Below are 23,324 nucleotides of genomic sequence, written 5' to 3'. Positions count from 1 at the left end.
AATATTTGGCTATTAATCTACAGAAGGCACATAGTTACTGTTATGTTATACAATAGCTCCAATACTTTAAAATTCTCTATTTCTTTACAATACTAACATCTTACATAAGTGTTGTATAACAAAAGTGTGACATATGTTGAGATATGCTGAATCAACAACTTTTTCTAAAGTTTTTATTTTGCACTAAACAGATATAGAATCTAGATCTAGATTCTAAACTAGAATTAGATCTAGATCTATATCTAGATTCGAGATCAAGTACAAATCTTTTTGAGATTTTTCTTTTAATTAGTTAAAAGAGCAAAAATATCGTGAAAAAATCTTAAGTAAAAAAATCGTTTGTTCATTGCACTAAAGCTAATTCAATGTTATTTTTCTCTTTTAAACAAGGACTAGAAACAGAAACGGCTAAAAATAACACGTTGTTGTACACTGTGAAACCTTACCATATGGCTCAGATAGATTAGTACATCCGTTTAAAGCCGGCATTCTAGGCAAGTGAGAGTTATAAACACATCACGCACAGGGCCAGTGATGACCCCAATACAAGTCGTACTTGGTAAGGCACACGCTCGAAAATAGCTTTAGCCCTAGGCCACGGCATTCTACGGGTAATGTGTTGTCAAAAGTACGAGAAGCCTTTTGTGAATTTTAATCGAGCGGATCATTTCTGTGGCCTAGTTTTACCAAATGGGATGGGCAATGTATAGTCTAAGCATTGTATCAATGGGATAGCCTATATTTTAAATAGCGAAACAACTAAAACTGCCGTGTTAACAATACGCGAGCCAGGTGAAAGGCTAAATGACAAAGCACTGTGACAGTTAGAGGTTAATAGGTCTAGATACCAACACACTTGTATCCCCCTATTGAGATAAATGTATAAAAAATGCTTGCGAGAGCAATGATCTCATATCGCAGATTCACGGGAAAAGCTAATAGTTCGCCTCTTCGGTAAATACCAGTACATGTACCATTTCGCGATGTGTAAACGAGCACGAGGGGGAAAGTAGGCACATAGCACAATGTCAAGGTGAGACCAGCACAAGCGGCGTCGATATGCTTTTGTTACACGTAGCCTGGTCGCAGCCTTTACCATCTTGATGGGATTTGTTAAGGCGCTCGTTTGTTAAGCTATTTGTTTATCGGATCTCTTTACTGGACTATGTAAACATACACATGTATGTGACAATGTCAAGTACTCTTTGACTAAGGCGAAACTAAAAGACTTTTTGATTGAACATGTCTAACATTAGCAATACAAACATCACAATTTTATGGTTGTTGAACAACACTTTTAGTAATGTCTAAACGAGTCGATAATCAAATTACACATCTCAGCCATGCTAAGATAACAATGAGCGGTCCAACTACTTGTTATAATTTAGTTTCCACTAGGACGTAGATCTAGTAAGTCGCAGTAAGAATATTTACTGACACGCATTAGTGTCGAATATATCAGTACTGTATTGCTAGTAGGCCTGTATAGTATAGACTACGATAGCCGAGTCAATTTAATCTGACCTATGCTCAAGATTAAGATAATATTGAAAGTGTTCGAACCAGTAGACCGACTCGACACAATTTACTGGGAAGTTGCTAGCTTAGGTACTAAGTCTGCCTCGATGATACGCAATAGGCTAAAATTGGAAAACATGCACAGCTAAATGTCAGTTCGAAATCATTAGTAGTCCACATGCTCTACCAACCTTTGTGTCCTTTTCTACTCATTGAAATTTATAAACAGGCTATAAAGCCACATTTACTTTATTCACTTGATCTGATATAGTATCGCGTCCGTAAATGTACAAAGAAAAAAATGTAAAAAGTATCTGTAAATGCCAGTCGCCAATTCAATGTTACAAAACGTGTATCAAAGTCAGCTTCACGTTATTTGTAGAACATGATTCACTCGCACACCGGCACTGTCTGACTACAGATGCCTAGGCTAGCAGCGCCAGTGAGCACACAACACATGAGCCAAATATGATAGGCACACAAGCCACGTGAAGACGAAAACGTAGGGGTAATAGGTGGATACGAGATAAGTAAGGATGCTTATCTGGGTCAGGTAGAATTGCTTTGTCACAAAGTACATTCTCTACTTAAGACAATGGATACTGTGTTTAGTTACAGACACTACGTAGAATCTTGATCTAGTATTTACAATGCTAACAAAAGTGCGCTAAACTGAAGCCTAGATTAGAAGATAGCAAGGAACAGTTGTTCATGGATGTGAACTAAAAATAGACCGTCAGTGGTGTTTGATTTAACAACAGGCTGAACTTAGTTCAAGAACTAAGGGCTTTTAGAACAGTATGGATAATACACTTTTAAAAGATGATATAATATAATAGCGTAAAACCGAAGTTCTAATTCAGTAACTAAAATAAACGCAATCGCTGTTAAAAAAATAGTTTGTAACGTCAGGAGTAGATTCTAGATCTATACTTATCTATAGAAATAGCAGACATTTTCAATACAAATGGCCATCAGAAACGAGGAATTCCAAAAATGGTTTCTCATCATTGAGATGCAGAAAATAATTTCATCACATGGCCACACAAACGATCACGCAAAATAATCTTTTCATTTTATTCACAACTTCTCAATTTTAAATGAAGGCTACACAAAAGACCGCTTTAATTTCTTTCCCATAGAAAACGTGTGGGGTGTTCGTGTAAATATTGAGCTTTGTTAAATGGGCAATAAGCAAGTAACATTTTCTTCACCCACTAAGAATAAATAGTAAATACTGACAATTACTGCTCTGTACTTTCAGCAATTAAAAAATAATTAACATGAATAATTTATTTTATAGGAAACAGTTGCTGGAAACATTACAGAGCATCCAGTAACACTATGATTAGAGAAATAAAGCGGGTGTGATCACATACAGGTGATATGTGAAATTTCGTTTATCTATCTGAAACAGTACTCAAATTAAAGGCTTTTGAAAAACCAAAAGTAGAATAAGTTCTAATAAGTTCCACTTTCGGTTACCGGAAATCACTTAAAAGTTGATACAGAACAACAAATTTGATATAATACTTCATCAAGTTTTCGTGTTCAGACAACACACACACACAGGCATACGGATAAAATTGCAAAACTAAGTTTTTCTGATGCAGGGAGGTGTTAGACGTCGAGATTTGTGAAACTTTCGATTTTTTGCATGATTACATTACTTCTCTATACTTCGTATATGAGAAAGTAATTATAAAAAACTCGGGTTATGAATGCTCCCCATAAATATTGGAAGCTTCACCCATTTTTATTTTTGCACTAGTTGAAAGAACAAAAAAAAAACAGTTAATGATTCTAAAAAAATTAGTCACTAGGCTGGGAAAGTTTAATCCTGTATGACCATGACCAACCTTTTACTACAAGTTTTAGGTAAAGGAAAGATGGGTGAAGTGTTTAGGGAGTAGATCAAAAAATTTGATCAATAATACAAGTGAATAAGAAAATTATATTCTGGCAGCTGTACACACAAAACATTTGGTGTGCTCCTTTTAAATTAATTGATTTTAAAATTTAAGGCAGTAGGCAACAGCTTTTCAAGACTTAAAGAACTTTAAATTTGAATTCTAATACCTATTTCACTTTATTCGCCCACTCACATGGGACTTGGTTTTTGTTTCATTTTATTTTAAAGTTATTTGTTTTTGAGTTTTTCCTTCGGCTTTTGAAACTCCTTTAATGTTTTTCTGTCGGTTGCTATTTTTTTTTATTCTGTTCAATTCCTTCCAAAGATGTTCATATCTTTTACAATTTCTCTAAGCAACGTGTTTTAAGTATCCTTTTACTTGATCCTTGTGGATTCCATAATGTGTCTTGTTTGGTATACTTGTTGCAAGTATCCTCAACATTTAGCCTATATCCACCAGTGCTTTGTCAAACAACTTTAAAGTAATTGTGATTTACAATTGTATTGAAACTAAAAAGGCTTTACTATGAAGATAAAAAATTCAATGTACAGTTTAATTAAAATTCAAATAGCGGCTGATACACCTTGTTACTTTAATAATGGTGTATTTTTAATAGACCCATAATCTGAATTTCTGATTTATTTTTGTGCTGTTCCTACTCAGGACGATGAAGTAGAGTTCATCTGTTTTAATGACCTTGGCATACAGGTGGTCAGAGCTATGCACAACTGCCTTTGTTTCCTTGAAGTGAGACAGGTACCCATCAGAGCTGGGTAGAGCCAGTGACCAGTCTTGGGCCCGAGATCCAAACTAGAGACTTTCGGGTTAGCAGTCCAATTCCTGATTGGTTCGACAAAATCAGATGCAGATTGTGTCATAACTCTACAGGAGGTTATTTTTTTAATGGAGTGGGTTCTTGGTTGTTTATACAACCATTTAGACGCACCCAGGCATGTGTAAGAAAGCCATGAGTGTGCGTTAGTCAATCTCTCTACTACGAGGGCTGAGGATGCACTTGATTCTATTATAGAAGCCTAATGTAGTATGGTATTCTTTAAAACAAACATAGGCGCCAGCAGAGGCCTGGTGAAGTTTGTAGTCTGTGCATGATGCTCAATCAATAGATACCAAGTGCTAAAATGGCTAGGGAACTCTGAGCACCCAATTGCACCTTGAAGTGGTGCAGCACCTCAAATGTAAAACATTTTTTCAATTTTTTTGCAGAAACCTTCCTAGGTGTATTATCAACTTCCCAGTGTTTAATGGCATTTGGATGAAATATGTAGTAATGCATAAAAGACAAACAAACCCACACATATATGTGTATAGATTGTAGTCTGCTCCAGTCCACCTCTGTTGATCACCAGCTTTCAGCACCGTACAATATAACAGTTTACATTTGTTAAAATTCGTAAATTCGTCTTATTAGGTGTTTGCTCCCATTTACTTAAGAGTACTGGATACTGCAGATGGGAAGTACAACAACACTAAGCTACCATTTTTAAAATAGGATAAGCAACTTTTCTATAAAAACTATTCCACTGACTCTTCTTACTTATTTGAGCTAATTTTTACATCATCTCATCTCTTTTCCTAGGACATAGCTTTGCCAACTCATAGTGCTAATTTATGGAACAAATTCTTAATACAATAAAACCATCTGTAACTAAAAATCTATTTTATATTAAATTAAAAAGATACCCAACTGTTTCTGACCTGAGTCTATGCAAACTCTCATTTATCTTTTTGATTCTCATTCTAGTTTACTCTTCATTCTATATTATAGAAATTTATCTTTATTCTTTTTTAACTACTATTTTATTAATGTCTTTAATATTTAAATGCTATTTTGTTAAGTCAGTATGTAAAAGAAAAAGCCACCATTGCAGTTGGTAAAAAAATAAAGTTTTAGTAGAGATATCCTAAAATATGCAAGATAAAACCAATAAATTATATATTAATAATATAGTAATTGTATTTTATACTTATACCCAGACTTTCTAAAAGTAGTATATTTATTAATCACTACTCGTTTCAAGGCTACTAAGTACCAACTAAAATAACATAAAAAAATTTAATTAACATTTAAAAGGATGGGAAAACATAATTCAGAGTCCCCACAATTTTTTGACCAGAAAATTCCCTGCGATTAAAAAAAAAATTCCCTGCTATTTTTTACATTAATTTCAACGTGCATAACCATTGAATATAAACTTGCCAAACTAAAACAAATTATACCACAAAAAAGACATTTTTTTAGAGGTCCCACTCATTTTTTTAAGTGAATCACGTCCTTCAATTTGATCCCAAAATTTTTGAACACTAAAAAAATTTCTGAAGCTACTTTTCAAAGTAAAATTTGGCATTACTTACTTTTCGAGACATTTGATTCACATATACATCCCCCCCCCCCAATGTGGGCCCAACAGTGAGTTCAAGAAAGTCTCATTTTCTCCAGTTGTTACAATTTTTATCTCCTCTCTCCAAGAAATAATTATAGTTGACCCAATAAGCAGCTGAGATAGTTGGTGACATCACTAGCCTTTACATATTTTTTCGTGAATGCAAGAAAAGCTGGCTTTTGTAATTTTTTTTTAAAATCATCAATTATTTTATCATCAAATAAACATTCTAAAATAAATAACTCCATAATTCACTGCGGTAACTTTACAGAAACAGAGTGGTCAGTCAGTTGTATGCCCAGCTGGATGACTCCGGGACATTCTACAGGATTAGGAAAGCAGTCTATCACTTTGTTTTACCATCAGACGTCCCAATGACAGATAAAATTTGGACTTAAAACCATAACATGGCTACACTTCAACCGTATTAGTGAACTGCCATACAAGCCTGCAACCTATTAAACTTTGGCATGGAAAAATTAAGTTTTCTACATTGCTCTACATCTTTAAAAATGCAATGTTAATTTCTTCTTTGACCTAAAAGGTCTATATAGCCTACAAAGTAACTTTATCTCAACTTGAGCCAGTTATTTATCAATGCTTGGAAGACTCTGGGACATCATACTAACTCAGAGGCGTAGCAACCCTTCCTGGCGCCCGGGGACAAACTTTTCGATTTGCACCCCCCCCCCCCTCGAGATTTTGATTTGCACCCCCCTCAAGCTTTCGATTTGCACACACACCCCCGCTCGAGATTTCGATTTGCACCCCCCCCCCTCAACCTTTCAATTTATTTTTCCAACTCATTTTGGCACCCCCTAAGGTCGGGGCCCGGGGACATGTCCCCCCGCCCCTCGCTACGCTACTGTACTAACTAAACCCAACAACTCTCTATATCAACTCAGCAGAGACTTCAAAAAATAATTGGAGAGAAATGTACACTGATTAACTGCATTTGTGTTATCTAGTAAAAAAAATCTAACTAGCTTCCTACCTTGCAATTCATCCTTGTATTCTTCTGAAGTTTGAATTTCCTCCACACCTGGCGTTGCCTCTTTGGAAGCTGGTGGAGAAATCTTAGATTTTTCTTTAGATGCTTCCTGTAGATCATTACTGATGAATTCGTCCTTGACTGGAGGGGAAAGCACAGTAGGTGGCTTGGTAGGAATGTCATGCTGTACTGCTTCAATCACTGTTGGCTTTTCAACAAAAACAGCACTGGTGTCAGCAATTATATTTTGAGACAAAACATCTTCAGCAATGACAGCTGCATGGGCTGTTGGAATCTGCTGTAACTGGACTTGCTGTACTGGAACTGGCTGCATGGCAGCTTGAGACACTGGTTGAACTAGAGGAATTGCTTGATGCTGAGTAGCTGGCTGTTGAGTCAAGGGTACAGACTGTTGATTGGAATTTTGTAGCTGGAGAGGCTGGGAGGGTTGCTGTTGGGGCAAGTAATTAGTTTGATAAATGGGCTGTTGCTGAGACTGGGGTATAGAGTGCTGTTGAAGGGGATTCATAGACTGTTGATTTATAACATGTGGCATTTGACTTCTAACTTGTTGCTGAGGCGGAACTCGAATAGGATGGATAGAATTTGGCTGTTGGGGGTTAAAAATCTGGGGAGGTGTGGGTTGACGGAAAGATGGAGGAGGTACATTAACATTGAATGCCGGCAAGTCAGGAGGGGTTGCAGGAGCCGGGGGCTGTTGTATTATAGCTGGCCTCATACTTGGGTGCATATTATGCATCATAGCAGATTGTTGCTGTTGTACCTGCTGAGGGGGCTGTTGATATTGTTGACTAGGTTGTGTGGCAGTGGTGGGAACACTGCCAATCGAAGTTTGATTTTCTACAGGAACAGCAGCACTAGAATCTTCAGGTGGTTTTAATCTGTCAGCCACAAGGCGTGTGAACTGCTTTCGCATGTCTTGTTCATTGGAAGTAGCCTGTTAAAGCAAAATGTTAAATCATTATACAAAATTAAATTAAAACTTTAGAGAAAAAAATCAAAAGTTAAACATGAAGTTAGCTTAGAATTTACTTAAACACACAATTTCGTGCATCTAGGTTTCACAATACTTACAGCTGGGGGTTCTTCATGATGTTCATCAGCTTCATTTGTATGGCTTTTGTTAAAAAGTTCCTCAGTTATACTTCGTCCTGTATTAGGATCTGTTATTTCAAGTACTTTCCTTTTCCTTTGCTGTGGTTCAAAAGGAGCCGCAGTTTGTTGCAATGGTTGGTTAGGCCATCCATTTTGAAAATACATTATATTTCCAGCAGCATAATTTGGTGCAGGGTTGGGCTGATACAATGGAACCCTCTGATAAGAAGGTGCTGCGTACTGAAAAATATTAAAGTTTAGTAGTATTATGCTACAGATACAAAAATAAAAATCCAGAAAAAAAAATGCAATTACATTTAGCAAATATATACATATACATATGCCAAGACCTATAAAAATCCTCATGTATTGGGTTCCATATATGCCTCTTTTTTTCAATACTTCCCTGCATCTTTTCTTTTTAACATTACAGCTGTCTAAATTACAGATAATCAGCCATTAAACAGTAATGGTAATTTAAAATGAGCACTTGCTTTGAAATCATCTAATGGGAAATGATAAGAATTTGACCAGACTCGCTTTGGGATTAACATTTTGCCTACACCAGCCCTTGACTAGTGAATATAGGCCCTACCAGGGATGCCATTTATTTTTTTCAAGTGAATCTTGAGATTGAAATATCAAATTTTACCAATCCAGAAACCTAACTTTTGAAGATTTTAAAAACCTTAGGTTGAGAGAAATTTTAAAAATGTACCATTATTTTATTACTTTTTGAGACATTTGTTTCAATGTTTATTCTTCTTTGAAACAAACTTAAAGCAAAAATATTCAAATGACTGTGCATATTATAACAAAAACATTTTAGACTTATTTCTACCTCTTAATGTAACTTTTCAATACCCCCCACACACATACACTAAACTGCTGTTTGTGTTAATTCAAATTCAACACACAGGAATTTAAATTTAAGCACCACCTATATTGAGTTAAACTGTGTAGTCAGCCATCTGGCTAACGTTTTGTTAACCTTAACATCTTGTAATTTTAGAGTTTTAATGTTTTCCCCTTCACTCAAGATGACATAATAGAATAAACCGGGAGTGATCTCCCCTAAACTTTCTCGAATATTCTTATAACACTACGGGGGATGGCAACTCGAGATATAGACATGTTTTTTAATTACTTAAAACTTTTTAAAATAGAATATCGTAGAAAAAATAATTGCACACCAAGCGAACGCCAGGCAAAATGTGTATAATAGTGCGGAATATTTTTAGTACTTTATAAATTCTTATGAGTTTTTTGAGAAATCGGAAATAAAAATTACTACTTTCGGTCAACGGAAATTACTCAAAATTTGATAGAAGGCAGAGAATTAGAATTAGGCTTATGAAAAATTGAGAGTAGAAAAAGTCCCACTTCCAGTTATAGAAAATTGCTCAAAAGTTATATGGATCTATGATTTTGATATAATTCTTACATATATGAAATTTCATCAACCTAGCTGTAACGGTACTCAAGGTATCGTGTTTACACACAGACATACGGACAAGATTGCAAAACTATGTTTTCCGACTCAGAAACCTGTAAAACGTTGAGATTTGCAAAAATCTCGATTTTTTTTGTTCACGATTACAAGACTTTCTCTATACTTCGTATATACGACAAAGTAAAAATGGAAGCTTTTAAGTTCATGTTATGGAATTACGCAAGTGTTATTCTGCTGAGAAAGCACTGGATTTGCAATTGGCTTAAGGCACATTTAAGACTGTCAGTGACATCTATTAATACTAATAGTTTCGCTGTCTGTCTGTCTATCTGACAAGAATGCTCTGTCTGACAAGAACGCTCTAGAGAAAACACAAGCAAATTAAAAACCTGCATAGTAATTCGAAAAACGAAGTATGACGCGGTCACATTTAGCACAGAGTAGAAAATAACCTCAAGCCGGAGAGTGCACACAGTAATATGACGTCATTGATTATCGAGTAAACATTGAATATAAAGGCAATTTTGTCTAATCTAAGTGGTTTGCGTGAAGAGTTTCTTTCATACAATTCTTCGGGTAGGGGCGAAGCCCCACCCCCGCGTAAGAACGTCTGGGGGTGTGTTGTGGTTTTAGTTTAGAGAAAAGAGACAGCACTATCAGCCTAGCGCCCGTTGTATCCTTCCTCAACGGGCCATTTTTCTCGTATATATATAATTCTCTTCTGGGAGGCGCTAGAAAACAAGCTGCAAGCGCGCTCCCTACCACCCCCACATGGTCTGGTGAGCTGTGGTTCAGGCTAAATGTTTACAAGCAGAGCCGGGTTTAGTGACGATTAGGGGCAGATAATTTAGTTTGAAACGATTTTAAACGTGGGGGGGGGGGGGGGTAACTAAGTGGAGTTTACTTTAACGGAGGGAGGGGGGGGGGGGAGGAGGGGAGTGTTATCGTCCTTAACTAGCTACTTATAGTGTAAAAAGAAATATTTATAGTGGCAGCGTTGGTACTGTCGAATTCACAAATTATGAATTACTGAAAAGTAGAAAAAACAACAACTAAATAGCGGCGTATGATATGCCGCGGGCCGGCTCGTTAACCTTTAATTTTCTTCACAAATACATTAAATTTCATGTTTTTCTTTATCTGGATCACCTGTAAAGGTAACTGTAACATTATCCTTAATATGAGCAAGTGACAAATATTAACACATTCCCTACTAATGCATGATGCTACAGCCATTATTTTTATCAAAAAGCATTTCTAGCTATTCACGCCAATTCAATGTAGTACAAGAATTTCCCCCCCAAAAAAAAAACCTGGACGTTTCTAGCATTTTTGTTATCTATTTATTTAAAAAGCAATGTATGTCTGCGTGTGTGTCTGTCGGTCCTTTATGCATTACTACACCCCTCATCATATCGCAGTGAAACTTATTTAATTCGCAGAAACCTCAACAACAAGTTTCAAATTCGCGCCCCGGCAGATTTGTTTCTTTCTCTATAAGAAAATAAAAGTATGATGCAGTTTGACACTGTTCATCCAATCGCAATGAAACTTTGCGGAATTTATTAAAACACTGATACGGAAAAACATAATTTTGCAATCTTGTCCGTATGCCTGTGTGTGTGTGTGTCCGTGTGTAAACACGATAACTTGAGTACCGTTACAGCTAGGTTGATGAAATTTCAAATATAAGTATTTTATCAAAATCGTAGATCCGTATCAACTTTTGAGCGATTTCCGATAACCGGAAGTGGTACTTTTTCTACTTTGAATTTTTCAAAAGCCTATAACTTGAGTACTATTTCAGATAGATAAATGAAATTTGATATGTAAGTAAAAGATCTAATTCTCTACCTTCTGTCAAATTTTGAGTAATTTCCGTTGACCGGAGGTACTTATTTACGCTATTTCCGATTTCTCAAAAAACGCATGTAAATTTATAAAGTACTAACCAGATTGCGCACTATTATGCACATCTTTATTTAGCGTTCACTTGGTGTGCATTTCTTTTTTCTACGAGATTATATTCTATTTTTAAAAATTTGAGTAATTAAAATGGATTAAAAATTATGTCTATATTAAGTCTATATCCCGAGTTGCCATCCCCCATAGTGTTATATTAGAATATTCGAGAAAGTTTAGGGGAGATCATTCCCGGTTTATTTTAAGTCGGATGCGTTTCAACACCTTTCATCAGAGTGCTATAAAACTTGGGAGTTAATAAGAATACTCCCGAGAAGTTTTCCGTAACAAAATAATTAAAATCTGTTTTTGTGGGACTTTAACTGGGAGGGTGCGATTTTCATCCACACACTTCGTGGCGTCCAGAGTTCCAGAGCGGCTATGTTAGCACTTGGCAACTGTTAACCGTGCGGCCTGCATAGCGGGTAAGGGGTACTACTATATTAAAACTTCAACAGGCCCAACCACCTGCACCGCATAGATTGAACGACCCGAAGCGCCCTGGGCTCCCCTGCGAGCACTATGGCGCCTAAGTTTGTTTAAAAAAAATTTATAAAGACATGATGGGCAACAATAATTGTTGACTATATCAAACCAGGGGCCCCTGTAGAATTCGATTCGATTTGGCGGCCTAGGCTCTCCCCTGAGTGCAATGGCGCCTGCGTTGGTTCTAAACAGTGCGATAAGACAAAGGATAAATTGTGGCGTTACAGTCGCTCACTAAATTGAATCAGGCGTGTCCTCTCATGCCCTGGTAGGATGCGATTTTGCTGCTAACAAAAATTGCACTGTTGATTTGTGTCACTTTAGAAAACACCTCATTCAGCATCATTGTTTCAGGATGCTATTTGCAGGGATGTGACCAGACCAGGGAAAAAAATTAGGAAATTTTCTTCGGATAATAACTCAATGATTTATCTAATTTTTATCGCGGTTAAGCAGCTTCATACCGCAGTTAAGCAGCTTCATACTGTTACTGTACTAATTAATTGTTTAATGAAGTTAATATTTTTAATACAAGAAGTTTATGTTACTCTAAAATATTTAACATTGAAAGTCTTGTCTAATTGCAATTTAATGTTTACCTTATAATCAACTTTTTAAAAATTACAATGGAACAAAAGTAGCAATTAAGTTTTTTTTTACCATTAAGCTAATTTAAACTGTACTAATCTAGTGTACATTCTAGATGTACTCCTGTTTTCAATTTTAAATAGGGGCCTAATGCCTTAGATCTCTATATTCTTTTAAAGATTGGATTGGTAAAAATATTTGTCTTCAACTGTAAAGAGCCTAGATTAAGATTAGTTATAATTTGAAAGTTTTAGGTTCATGTGATGGAAAAATGAAATGGATCAGGTTAGCTAAAATTAGAAAGGGTCTGACGTGTGAACCAAAGTTAATCATTTTGATAGCCAAGCCATATCGATATTTTTTTTTGGAATAAATGTAAATTGTTAGGGGTCATCCACGTTGAGTTTAGTATTTTTCTTTTAATCTGTAGGCCTACGAAGCATACGTATTGCAGGAACAGCTATTTGAAATTGACTGTGACGTCTTTTTTTTTTTTTCACAAGCAGTACCGAACACGTACCTGGGGTCAAGGTGAGGTCACAAGAGCCACCGTTGCTACGAGGTGGGGCGGGTTAGTCTAGTCCTTTTGCAAGGATTTCAATATTAATTTGAGATTGCGAAATAAAATAGAATCAGAGAGAAACTCTAGATTTAGGCGGGTTAAAATACTGATAGCTATATCGATAGCCAACCAGGCTTAAGAGATGTCAGTTTCATTTGAATAACTGCATTATTTTAGATTACCTTTTCCCAGTGTTTTTGATAAATAGTAAACTGAAAATAGCGGAAAATTTGGACTAAAAAAAGTGTGTTTTGAAAAATTCGAAAGTCCGCCGAAATTCCGAATCTTAATCTACATATAATCTTGATCTAGCACTGTCAGACCTAGCGCAATCGACCAATCGAAAAGAAATGCGCATAATCGAGTGTCTGTTTGACTTAAGTATAGTACAGTAGTTGTCAATTTAAATACGAATAAGTGGAATGAGCATGTTGGCCCTTTCCGTAAAAGACATTTCCGTTTTTTATCCTAATTTTTAAAAATTTCGTAAAAAATCGACAAAAATTGAAAGTCTGCAGAAAAATTCGGCGAAAATTAAATCAGCGGAGGAAAATCGCAACTGAAACGGAAAAATCGGATTTCCGCTAAAATTCGGAAAAGTCACATCCCTGTATTTGGCGCTCTGGGTTATCCTGTGAGCACTATGGCGCCTATATTGGTTTAATTAGCCAGGGGCCGTACATGGCACCTCTGCGGTTGTGTAATCGGGGGCACCCGACAGCGCCCCTCTACGTCCCTGACACACGGACAGTCACTAAATTCTACCTCATTATTTCGGTAAATGGTTAACATACACTCAAGGTTTTCATGCAGTAGTTTGGGGGTAGTTTAGGTAAACCCGTGTCCCAATATTTATCATCCAAGCGCAGGCATTGTTTACATTTAAATAGCTCAGTTTTAGAGAACAATGTCACGCGTCTAAGTAAAGGATTGGTAACGCATTGGTGAAACCTTTCTTATAAATTAGACTTTATTCAAACCCTGCGGCAATACGCGGGGACGGGTGCGCTAGTTATTTAATACTAAATTAACTAAGACAAGTTTCGAACAAATTTTATATTATGTTAAGACGAGCCGACCCACGGCATATACGCTGCCATTTTTAGTTGTTTTATTTTCTACTTCTCAGTAATTCATAATTTGTGAATTCGACAGTACCAATGCTGCCACTGAAAATATTTGCTTTAAAACACTATCAGTAGGTCGTTAAGGACGATACTACCCCCACCCTCCTTTCCCCCAACCCTACACCCCCCCCCCCCCGTGAAAGCAGCCTCCTCTTAGTTACCTCCCCTAAGTTTAAAATAGTTTACTTTGCTTTGTTCAAGGCAATTTGCATATTATCTAAACCATTTTCTCATGTTATACTACTGTCACAAACACCATTCTATATTAACTAATTTTTGTACTCTAAAACAACAAAAGTATTATAAGCTTTTTTAAAAACTGGAGTTAAAACAGAATCCAGTGAAGTGATGTATAAATTGTAAAAAGTTAAACCCCATTAACAATTTGTTAATAGACCTTTCTAGCAGGAGAGATAATGAACATGTCTTTTTTATTTTCGATTATTCTGGTTTTCAAGAACAAGATATGTTAGTGGAGCAATCACAACTTTAAAAAGCTGGTTACAAGCTACTAGATAATCCTTCTGAGACTATTCTTCTGTGCTAAGAGATTACAGACTTAAATAAGAATGCATAAAATATACTTACCATATTTGGGACAATGATAACATTATTGCCTTGGTAAGGAGGGTTGTACATTACAGGAGACTGTAATTGTGGTGGTCTTGGTAGCCTCCCACCCTGAGGTTGTGCACTTATATAATACTGCAAAGGCAAGGCCTAATTTTATCTTAGAGCTTGTGTGGTAAAAATTTCACTTGTGGGCATTTTTAAAAATGTATAACTAAATCGTAATAGTATTTGACTCTTTAAGACTGGAATTATTTCCACATTAAACACCCCCCTCCCCTTAATTTTTTAAGAACCCATCCAGAAAAATGACTCATCTTTTAATGTAATGGTTACAATCAATAGAACAACCATTTAAAGAGATGCTGGGAGCGTCATTACAATAAAGTGGGTAGGCTGTTCAAATGTTGGGAGTGACATTACGGTCTTAAAGAGTTAAATTCAAAACTACTGAAGTATGTAAGATTTGATATCTGTTGTCAACTTGACAGTAAATCTTTAATAAGAACTAAAAATCAAGTAAATTATTGCAGTTAAACTTACTTGCTGTGCAGGCTGGGCGGGGGGAGGCTGCGGGTTCCTCATGCCCTGGTTAGTTTGTTGGTAAAAGCTCCCTCCTTGTGGTATGGCTTGTTGGGTTGGTCCAACTCTGGCACTGTTGCCTTGTGTTCTGCTATCATTTATGGCACTTCCATAGGCGGCCTGTAAAAGGCATTCTAAAGTTAACGACTGTAATTGAACTGACAAGACATCAAAGAAATATACAGATTAAAAAAAGCTGAATAAACCATCGAAAAAAATAACCATGAACAGATTGAAAATACAAAAAAAAAATTAAATGCATTTTAGAACAAATGGAGGTGGTCACATTTTAACTTTTTTTTATAATTCCTCATCTTAGGCCAATTTAAAAATATATCCAGGTCACTTTAAAACAAACTAAAATTCAATTATTTTCTTTCAAGTAAACTAAGTATAGAAAGAAGTATTGTAATCAGATATTAAAAAAAAAAGTGATATTTGTCACAATTGTAGACATTTTGCACCCTGTAACCCAAAAATTATGCGCCTGTTTTTGTTAGTAACTTAGGTAGGTTGATTCTACCATCCAAATCCTTATAGTTTATATAAGTGTTTAGAGAGCTCACTCCTGCATTGTTCTCCATTGTATATCACTTGATCAATTATTCAAACAGTCCACCACGCTAACAAAACAATGGAAAATTAGCTTTTATGTAGAAAAAAAAAGTTAGATATGCAGTTGTTATGAAGTGTATACCTTATAAGGATGCTGCGGCTGCTGAGGATATTCAAATGCCTGTGGTATAGCTGTGAAGTAAATAAAAATAAACTCTTATGTACATAAACTCTTTTGTACATTCCTCCGATGTAACCTAAATTTTACAGCTGGATCTTAGGTCTGTCAAATAATAAACGGATCCTCTTATTAGTTTGTAAACTTTTAATTCATAAATTAAGATATCTATTGCAAATAAAATTATATTAGCTGCACAAAAGATCATAAACATTTTTTCTACAAAAAAAATTAAATTGTAACATAAAATGTGTTCCAGTGCATTTCAAATTAAATACTGACAAAATTGAATTTTACAGATGGCTTTTATCTATAGTTGCATTAATTAGGAAGGAAAGGGATTCTCAAGTAGGATAACAGGTACGCAGGTCAATATCTAAAGTATAGGGGAAAAACATAAGCAAGAAGCAAATCTTTTGAAAGCTCTCTCTCTCTCTCTCTCTATATATATATATATATATATATATATATATATATATATATATATATTATTATATAAGTAAATAATAAAAATCCATAAGTTTACCCTAATATAATTTTCAAGCTACAGCCACAAGGCTACTGGACAACTCTCATTCTAACTAACTATTGTTTGAAGGGTCTATACAATATGTCTACTCAGGAAGGTCAAGAGTTCGGTCAAGCATGACCACCTCTTTAATTAAACTCATTCAGGCAGTTATACTGTTGAGGAGAATAACCTTCTTACAATGAATAAGCAATCAGCTTACTAGGAAACTATTGAGCAAAGGTCAAGTAAACATTTAATTCCTTCCTGAACTATTTGAAAACCAATTTAATATATACTGTATATATACAGCTGTTTCCCTTAGATGTGATAATAAAGACATGAAGAACACATGATGGTTCCTAAAGCAAAGTGGTACCCTATTTTATACTACCCTGTTTGAGATTAAATAAACAAGAATATGAAAAAGAGTGTTACCTTGATAATACTGTGCAGGAGGTGGTGTGTTTGAGACTGAACTGGATAGTGGTTAAGGAAATGTACCCCTAAAGACATTTATAATATCAAAATTCTAAATAGATGATAAACATCAGAGATGAATTATCATTCTCATTTCTTTCCCTTCACTTATTGCAATTAATAGTTTATTAATCATGCATAGGGCCCTACTATATATTCAGATTTTAAGCTGTATTTTCTTGTCAAGTATGGAATAGTAAATAATTGTTCCAAATCACGTTCAGATATTTTAAATCTTGAGTATGTTACCCTGTCTAAATACTATCTAGCTACCAGACTTCAAAGTAAGTTGCTTTGTAGAGTTATATTACAAAGAAGTCTGAGCTATCTGCTATGCATTCTTTATTGTAATATTGGAGAAGATATCCTCCAATACAAGTATTAGGTTATGCGCCTTATAGCTTTTCTATCTTCATTTGTTTCCAAAGCCTTTGTCCACCAAGAACAATCTGCAATGGCAACAGAGGATTGATTTTGGAGTTACTCTCATAAATTGGTTGCTGTTCACAGCTAACATGAATCATCTGAGGATATGAACGCAAAACGTTTAAGTTAGCAATCACACCCTCTCCCACCTGCATGCTGTCCCCTCAAAATATCTGTCAAACACAGCAGATATTGTTTCTTTGTCTTTTGTTTGAGATTGACTTATAGGATTTGCCCAAAACTTCAGGATATTTTTTCACATTTCAAAACATTAACTCCAGATTACAGCTAAGTTCACTGTCAAGCACTAGTAGAAAAATAATGAAATTTCTATTTGAAATATAAAATGAAATGTTCATTAAGTGCAGGGGCACTTTACAAGCAACCAAAATTTTGGACCAGAAGTAACTTTTAAAGTTAAAGATATTGAAAAAATTGAATTTATAAAATGACATCCTGCAGCCTAAAACAATCATGTGCAAAATCTACTATCACCAAAATCTAAGCTACTTAAGCTAGAAATAGATCTAGTACCTAAATTATTTAAACAGATGGGTAGTGGCAACATAGAACATGAACTGAAAATGTAACAGACCCCATGCCCATAGCCATAGATAGAAGAAGAGTGGCCAAGACAGTAAAAAGTGGGGGCGTGGCAAATTAAAAATACAAAACAATAGATCTTAACTTTTAAGACAAAGTATGAAATGTAATGCAAATTCCTTATGCCATACTTATTTAAAATTAAAATAAACTAATTTACATTTAGAAATCTAGATACAGACACAGCTAGTTTGATTTCTCAGCAACATCAGGTTCATGTTTATGAAAAAGCTGTGTAACAAGATATGTAACAACTAATCAAACCAGAAATAAGGAATTAACATAATTGCCCTCTCGGTACACAAATTAAAGGATACTTATGTCTCTGTTGTTGAGGTATCTGATCCGAGGGTGATATAGATGGGTGTCCTCTTGATGTCATTTCATTAATTTCTTGTGAATTTAGTCCTCAACTGGGACGAATTTAATTGCTATTTTTCGAAGACATTCTCCTGGTGTGAAAAAAAAATAAAAGGTGAATCCAATGAAACATGTTAATTTTACTTACATGCGGTGAAAATAAATTTGAAACAGATAGTATATGTATACAGATGGATAAAGATTATCGGCACAATTTTTCAATATGGCCATTACTCTATACCTGATGGAGATACACTTCGGTAATATTCGGTAATGTGGACTTCACTTCCGGGTCATAGTGGCGTTCTTTACTATTATTAGCGTATGAAAATACGACTGATATTTGTACAGTTCATCACTACCAAAAAAAGTTTTAAACTATGTCAATTTTGATGAAATTTGTTATAACTGTTGCTTTATTTTTTATCCTACCAAGCGGTCTATTTTCTAAAGTAGCCGTCGCGTTTAGATCTATATATTCCGCGTTAAGCTTCACGTTTTGCGCGAAACTAAACAAATCGTAATTGCCGGTTGGTCAGTGGGATATTTTTATTTTTATTTTGAAACCAAATGGTTAATGTGCGTAGATCTAGATCTATAAACATTAAAAATATATAGACTAAATCGTGTAAAAAACAATATTTGTTAAAAGATAAATATTACGAATAATGCATAATATTATTTAAGTTTATTGATTACAGAATGGAGTTTGTCAGACAGCTACTAATGTTGCTAGGTAGATTCTAAAAGCAGGAGGTAAAAGAAATCCTTAGAAATATAGGCAACGAAAACAAATTCTAGACTAGGCCTATACTGTTTGTAAAAGCAAAATTTCTTGAAAATAAAAACCTTGTAAATAAAGCGAGTTTAGCTTAAGAGTCTCGCAATTTTTATGCAAATATTAAGTTGTCTTTTTTTTTTTAATAAAAAAATAAAAAACGCGTATAGGTGGCTTTACACTATGCCATTCCAACATAAATTACATGGTGCAGACATTTTTCTCCGGATGGAGGGGGAGGGGGGAATGGGCTTAAATTCTCGGTGTGACGGGTATTATACATGCTTTTCTGGGGTATCAAAACCCAACCAGCTTCAAACTATGTTCAAAGAACAGAGTCATTAAAATATGATTTTACACTTGACCAAATCCATAATGATGACTGACGAATATTGATATCACTATAGCAATACGTTTTAACTCGCTGTCGTATTTGAACCGTCATCGGCCGCGGACAGAGGCGTAGCGACCCTTTCCGGCGCACCCCCCCCCCCCTCAAGCTTTCGATTTGCACCCCACCCTCAAACTTTCTATTTGCACCCCCCTCCCACAGGATTTCGATTTGCACCCCCCCCCCCTCAAAATTTCGATTTGCTCCCCCCCCCCCAAGCTTTCAATTTATTTTTCCAACCCATTTTGACGCCCCGTAAGGTCGGCGCCCGGGGACATATGTCTCCCCCCCTTTACGCCTCTGGCCGCGGCCGCTAGTTCATCGTGCGCACTGACAAAATCCGATGAGAATGTACATCTGATGTTATGTAAGAAATGTTTCTGTTAGTGGTAGTTTGTTAAATTATGTCGTATTTGCCTATCACTCTTTGATTCGCATAGGTTTGTCTCAATACTGACACCATCCACGGTGCATCTTATGTCCCCTAAACCCCACGCAAATAAACTAGTCCACCTGGTTTTCTACTAAAAGACTACAACAATCCAACAACAATATTTCAAGTCCCTCTCATTAGTTTCGTCCACAATGTGCTAGTAAACTACCTAGCTTAAATATATACGCTATGTCGACCCTTATAATTATATTACAACAAAATTAAAAAATTAAACTCTTATAAAGTAGATAATTCACAAGTGCCTTTAGTAAAACGTAGTTCTTTTTGGTCAACATGCGTAAATTCACGTTTTTAACTGTGTGTAGGCACTCATCTTAAGATAAACTTCGGTACCCCCCACCCCCCGTTAGTTAATGAAAGCGACTATTGGCCCCCTATTGTACAGAGGTTATCGACTGTACTGTACTCATCTGTTGGATTTAATAAAGGCACATGTTTTGGAAGTAATTCCTCTGACCCTAGCTATGACATTGCTGCAGTGTTTCTTCCAGACTTTTTTCTCCTGGGGGGGGGGGGGAGAACTTGAAATTTTCGGGGGGGGGGGGATGGGCGGACACTGTATATATTTTCTATATAAACTCCATTTCGTTCGGGGGGGGGGGGGGCAAAGGAGATGCCTGGAAGAAACTCTGCATGGCTGGTAACACAGTTTACTTTATATTTATAATCTTGCTGCTGGCTGCTATTTATAATGAATTGATGAATAAATGAAAATGAGGAGTTTACGTTAAAAAAAAAGCTGTTATCTACAATAGTCATTCATCAGTATGTACAATGTCTTTGACCAACACGGCTGTTTTCAAAACAACGATTGGCAAAGTAACGGCTGACACGACTTCTAGTGTTTCAGTGTTTCTTCCAGACTTTTTTCTCCGGGGAGGGGGGGGGGGCGCCTCTTGATATTTTCGGGAAGGGGGGGAGTTGGCGGACTACATGTTCCGGGGGGGGGGGGTAAGCGGACACGGGTAAAATTATGTTTTCTATTAAAATTCCATCTCGCTCAAGGGGAGGGGGCGGTAGAGATGCGTGGAAGACTCAATTCCAGAGCAGAAAATGCAAGCCTCAGAAATGTCACAAAGACTCTTGTAAACATTATCAAACAATTCGCAAAGTAACTTTAACAATGAAAAAAAAACCTTTATAGAAGACTGCACTAATGACATTAAAACGCGCATCTCTAAAGTTAAACAAGCTTTTGCAACCATGCAAAAAACATGGCGATCGAAGAAAATCTATCGAAGACCAAGTACTGACTTTTCAAAAATAATGTCCCCTGCGTCCTTCACTATGATAGTGAATGCTGGAAAGCAAGCGCCGCTGCCATCCAGTCAGTGGATTCAGTGTTTCTTCCAGATTTTTTCTCCGGGACGGCACTTGAAATTTTCGGAGTGCGGGGGAGGGGGGGGGGGGGCGGTAGACTTTCTTCGGGGGGCGGGGGGGGGGGGACACTGTTAAAAGTATATAAATTTCATTTCGTTTGGGGGAGGGGGCGGTAGACTTTCTTCGCAGCCACCCCCCCCCCCCTGAAGAGATGCCTGGAAGAAACTCTGAGTGGATTATTAATAATATTACCATACTAAGTGCCCGCGAAGAATAAAAAGGCATCCACTAGGCAGTAAGCCAATGTCTGAAGATTTCAAAATTGATAACGTATTTCGCACATTGGCCAGTCCTTTCTCTAACCGGCCAGGATGACCTTGCCAATGTTCACTGAGTGCAGAGTTTCTTCCAGGCATCTCTTCGGGGGGGGGGGGGGGTGGCTGCGAAGAAAGTCTACCGCCCCCTCCCCCAAACAAAATGAAATGTATATAATTTATATAGAAAATATATACTTTTAACAGTGTCCTCCGAAGTCCCAAGTTTGGATCTCGGGCGCGAGTCCGTTAGGCATCTTTGATATCATCCAGCTCTTATGGGTACATGGCTCACGTTAGGGAAAAAGGTAAGATAAAAGCAGCTGGGCATAGTAGGCCTACTGACCACACTGTCCCTTTATGTGAAACCGCTGAACTATACTACACCTTCCCCATAGGCCGTCAAGTTTAAAGGGTACTTTACTGTAAGTGATACACACCTCTATGAAGATGAGGTGAGACAATAATCAAAGAATAAAATCCATCCGTTTGCAACAAGACGCGACGTTCAAATGATGTAGATTCTGCTCTTATATAGTGAACAGTAGGGTCGAAGCGACTTGAGGTGACCTGTGCATTAAGCCTTGTTTATTTTCTCAACTTTAACTGTGAATAGCTCAATATTGCAGCTTGAAATAAGCTTTTAATTTTTTCCCAACCCCTCATGGCGCCCCCTTAAGGGTCGCCCCCCCCCCTAGCTACACCTCTGCACGGAGCATTCCTACGCAGTTTCTACATCCCAAAAAAAATGTCAATATCTTCATTGAAGGTTTTCATGATGGTCATGCAGTTTTATGACTCATGCATTTATCAGCGTATACTACAGTACGGGTTTTTGGTACAAAAAGTACTTGTCCTAGTTTCTCTACCTTTTTTGCCTTCCTCTAATATGTAACCAGATTTTCTTTTTGGCATATCAGCGGGGGAGGGGCGAGAGGAGGGGAACTCCCGAACAAATCAGTAAAAAAATTATATGGAGAGTAGCATATTTATTTACTTTAACCAGTGTCCACCACTCCCCCGCGCCCTAGAGAAAAAAATCTGAATGAAACACTGATTGCAACACACACAGACTTGCAAAGGTAAATTTAATGTTGATCATAAAAATAGCTCAAAATAAAAAAATGTATTGCCAAATTAACAAGGCCTTTCATCAATTGGTTTGGTGATAATTAAAGGCGGATCGGCAAAATTCTACGTACATTACTTCATCTGTGAGACCATGTTATTTTATTCGATCAATAAGGCATTCTAAGTTAAAATATTATTAATTTTAAAAAAATATGTTTAGGTACACATGATGTTAATCTTTAAATTTCAGTGTTCTTAAAGTTAATAAATGTTTTAGTTTAAAATTATTTTGCAATTTTAAATTGGGGATTTTGTTAAGATGAGATAAGTGTGAAAAGATATTTTGACAAATCCATCACTAAATAATTGGTCACTTTAGATCTTTAAGTAATGGCCGACACAAAGGCCTATAAGTACCGATAGTCATGATTTTTATGTAGCCTGTAATAGCACATCAAGAAAATTATTTTAAAAAGTGTTTTTTAAATTGTATGATAAGAATAAAAATAGAACACAAGTTCAATCACCTGTGCTTTTCTCAAAACAACAGCATGGCCATGAAGATTAAATAAATGCAGTAAAAAAATAAGAAAAAAATATTTCTTTTTAAACATTT

The 23,324-nt window shown here is 36.3% G+C and overlaps 1 protein-coding gene across 7 annotated transcripts in view; it reads right to left on the bottom strand.

Moving 5' to 3' along the window:
* The window catches only part of LOC131957475 (eukaryotic translation initiation factor 4 gamma 1), a 35,301-nt gene extending 16,575 nt beyond the window's left edge, over window positions 1–18,726 (bottom strand). For 6 of the 7 annotated variants that reach the window (XM_059322306.1, XM_059322310.1, XM_059322309.1 and 3 more), the window contains exons 1-8: window positions 18,622–18,726; window positions 18,338–18,472; window positions 16,950–16,990; window positions 15,968–16,017; window positions 15,232–15,390; window positions 14,707–14,838; window positions 7,920–8,180; window positions 6,828–7,782 (exon numbers count right to left, since the gene is read on the bottom strand). In XM_059322306.1, coding sequence (XP_059178289.1) covers window positions 6,828–7,782; window positions 7,920–8,180; window positions 14,707–14,838; window positions 15,232–15,390; window positions 15,968–16,017; window positions 16,950–16,990; window positions 18,338–18,402 — 1,663 coding nt within the window. In that variant the 5' untranslated portion in view covers window positions 18,403–18,472; window positions 18,622–18,726. The remainder of the gene's footprint in view (window positions 1–6,827; window positions 7,783–7,919; window positions 8,181–14,706; window positions 14,839–15,231; window positions 15,391–15,967; window positions 16,018–16,949; window positions 16,991–18,337; window positions 18,473–18,621) is intronic. The other variant, XM_059322308.1, reaches the window with a different exon arrangement.
* Between the last annotated feature and the right edge of the window lie 4,598 nt (window positions 18,727–23,324).

The sequence above is a fragment of the Physella acuta genome, unplaced genomic scaffold (genome assembly GCF_028476545.2).
Source record: "Physella acuta isolate Inbredline_101_S28 unplaced genomic scaffold, ASM2847654v3 ptg001249l, whole genome shotgun sequence".
In the NCBI taxonomy this organism is placed as follows: domain Eukaryota; kingdom Metazoa; phylum Mollusca; class Gastropoda; family Physidae; genus Physella; species Physella acuta.
Note: the sequence above shows the minus strand (reverse complement) of the source record. Positions and strands in the feature narration are given on the sequence as shown.